The 3,099-nt window shown below is 43.1% G+C and overlaps 1 protein-coding gene and 1 long non-coding RNA gene across 2 annotated transcripts in view; both read left to right on the forward strand.

The window, feature by feature from the left end:
- LOC126405547 (NACHT, LRR and PYD domains-containing protein 12-like) overlaps window positions 1-2,474 on the forward strand; it is a 17,125-nt gene extending 14,651 nt beyond the window's left edge. Inside the window, exons 13-14 of the mRNA XM_050069318.1 lie at window positions 1,342-1,388; window positions 1,510-2,474. Coding sequence (XP_049925275.1) covers window positions 1,342-1,388; window positions 1,510-2,039 — 577 coding nt within the window. The 3' untranslated portion in view covers window positions 2,040-2,474. The remainder of the gene's footprint in view (window positions 1-1,341; window positions 1,389-1,509) is intronic.
- The window catches only part of LOC126405588 (uncharacterized), a 365,681-nt gene that overhangs the window by 335,676 nt on the left and 26,906 nt on the right, over window positions 1-3,099 (forward strand). The gene's annotated exons all lie outside the window — the stretch shown is intronic.

Raw genomic sequence — 3,099 nt, forward strand, 5'->3', positions numbered from 1 at the left:
GTGAGACGCAGGATCTCAAGGTCTCTCTGATGGATTTGTTCTTCCATCAGAGAGGCCTTGATGGTGAATTCATTCACCTGCGTCTCACATCTCTTGGTGGTTTCTTCCATTTTCTCAGTCAGAGCATTATATTTAGCCTGCCAGGCTTCCTCGCTCTGCTGGAGAGCAGCATCTTTGTTGGTCATCGCTAGGTGAGCGTCTGACAGCGTCAGAAGGAGACTCTGTTTCTCCTCGCGGATTTTCTGGAGTTCAGCGCCCATCTGATGGATCTGTTTTTCCAGCTGGGCTTCCTTCTGCTGGTACTCCCGCCGTACCTGGCTCTCGACCTCCTGCCTTAAAACCTGCTTGATATGGTTTGATGCAGTTTGTTTTTCGGCTTCATGCTTTGCAAGCATCTCCTCAAACTGCTGCTTGCTGTTCTTCTCTTGGCGCTGGAGAGACAATGTGAGGTCGTAGTTCTGTGTTTCTAGCTCACAGACTCTCTCAGCGCTTTTTTTGAACTCAGAGCTGAACCCCCTGTCTCTGGCCTCGAGCAGCTCCTCCAGACGCTTGATCTGGTCCTTCTTCTTCTTGATGATGTGGTAGAACCTCATGTGTTCCGGTTCATCAAGGTCTCCCCAAGAGGCATTGTGCTGATGGTGGTGATGTTGTGGAGGTCCACGACGGCCCGCAGCATCACCAGCTGGTCTCTGTCTGTTGTTTGTTCTTCTGTCCATCATTATGTGTATAGATGGCCAACAGACTGCTTGACTCAGAAATACTCACTGTGTGTGTGTAAGATCGTCTGCATAATAGACTCAGTACGCAACACGAGTGTGTGACTGAAATTATGTCATATCCTGGGGCTACTTACAAATTTCAGTTCCTTTGATCTCCACTCTACATAGAATTTAAAAGTGGGCGGGGCTATTCCAGAGAGGGTTCCCACAGGTCCTGACAGTTCTTTCAAGTTTTTTCATTTGTGGAGAAAGAAATTAAGGTCTTGCAAGGTTTATAAAAATAAACACAAACAGACATTTGGTTATTGAAAGTGCTTGAATTCATATATTTGTGCAAAAATACAAATTGTAGTTGTTTTAATATTGTCAGCCATCACTGTGACACACTGATAATCGTTGTCTGTGAGCTCCTGTAAAGCTGCTAGTCCTCATTATAAAAGTTCCCAGATGTTGTTTTTGAGGCTAAACGCCAACAAAATGGACTGAAGCTGAGTGTATATATATATACGGCAAGCCTGAGTAGCTCCTGTTTTGAGACATGTTTGAGTGTGGGGGTTTTTCCGTTTGGTTAATGATTGTTAATCTTTCCAACATGATGGAGCAGCTTTGTTTCTTTCTCCAGGATGGACCATGGAGGAGAGCAGAGGTTGAAATCCGGTCTGTTGAAGTGTAAGTAAAGACAAAAATTTACTTTGTACTTTGTAATCACTGAGTCGACTCTGATGACTTGTTATAAGGAACAAAACAAGCCTGAACCTGCTGCTGAGATGTGACGAATTGTTTCCATCAGATGCCTGTGAACTCACACTGGACCCGAACACTGCCTACAGAAAGCTTTATGTTTCCAAGGACAACAAACAAGTAACACTGTTGCCAAAGAATCTGTCAGTTCCTGATCACCCTGAGAGATTTGAATACTGGAAACAGCTGCTGTGCACAACTGGTCTGACTGGTTGCTGTTACTGGGAGGTGGAAAGACAGGGAGGAGTGTACATGGGAGTAACTTACAGAGGAATCGTAAGGAGTGGAAAAGGTGACGACTGCAGGCTCGGCTGGAATGAAAAGTCCTGGAGTCTGTTCTGCTCTGACGATGGTTACTCTGCATTTCACGATAACAGAGAAACAGACGTATGGGCTTCGCCCTCTCGCAGAGTAGCGGTGTATCTGGACTGGCCTGCCGGCACTCTGTCCTTCTACAGAGTCTCCTCTGACTCGCTGATTCACCTCTACACCTTCCACTCTACATTCACCGAACCTCTCTACCCTGCATTCAGGTTGGGGTGGCCTGGGTCCTTCATCAGTGTGCGAACATGCTCCTAAGTTAGCTGGTTATGACGATAAAGCAGACACTTAGGCTCAGAGCTACCTTTGCCTCACTTCCAGAGAACGATCAATCTTAGATAGTTGGAGTGATCGAATGAATGCTGAAAGGAACAGATAAACATTTTGGGAACTATGTTTTGTCGCTTTCTTATGGCGAGTTAGATGAGAGGATTGATACCACCCTCATGTTTGTACAGTAAATATGAAGCTGAACCAGTTAGCTTAGGTTAGCATGAAGGCTGGGAACAGGGAAAGGTGAAAGATGCAATTTAACATTTTTCTTACTTGTTGTCTAAACTGTACTTGAATGAAACTGACATTATATTATCATTTAATTTTTTGTATGTGTTTGTCCCTTTTATATGTATTTTGTAAACTCAAAGATACATGGGCTTTATTTTTTTTATTTGCCAGTGTGACAGAAACATTAGTGCTGTGAATGAAATCTTTTAATCACTTCTCAGATGTTTGATGAAGGTAATAAAGGTAATGAGAAATCAAATATGCTGACCACTTTATGTTACTGGTTCTGAGGCAGTGTGAGTGTTTAATCTATGCAGCTGCCACGAGAGGGGAAACGTTTCAGTCATATAAGGAGGTGTTTTATCCTGAGGTGCGGTCACAGGATGTAATGGATGCTCTCAGCCACCAGATGACGCCGTGGTCCAAAGATCTGAGCGGTGAAGTTGAACTTGTGAAGCTCCTGTGATTTTTTTTTAACGGAGGCAAACTAACAGTCAGAGTTTTTAATCTATTAAACACTTGTGAAATTGAAATTAAAAAAATATCTTAAAGAAAATGAGAAAGAAAAAGATGAGAAAGGGACAATATTATAACCTTAAATAAACCTAACCTCACTTATCTAAAATCCCAGAACAGGAGACCCAGCACTCCAGTGTCCTGATCCCAGAGGACCCCCTCACACTCATCGACTTTACCAGATCCTTCCAGATCACAGGAACAACATGTACAGGAATTATTATTATATAAAACAGTTTAATTATTTTGCAGACACCAATTATGATGTGATCATTGTCACTGAACAATGATCCATCAC

This window comes from Epinephelus moara, chromosome 18 (assembly GCF_006386435.1).
Source record: "Epinephelus moara isolate mb chromosome 18, YSFRI_EMoa_1.0, whole genome shotgun sequence".
Lineage (NCBI taxonomy): Eukaryota > Metazoa > Chordata > Actinopteri > Perciformes > Serranidae > Epinephelus > Epinephelus moara.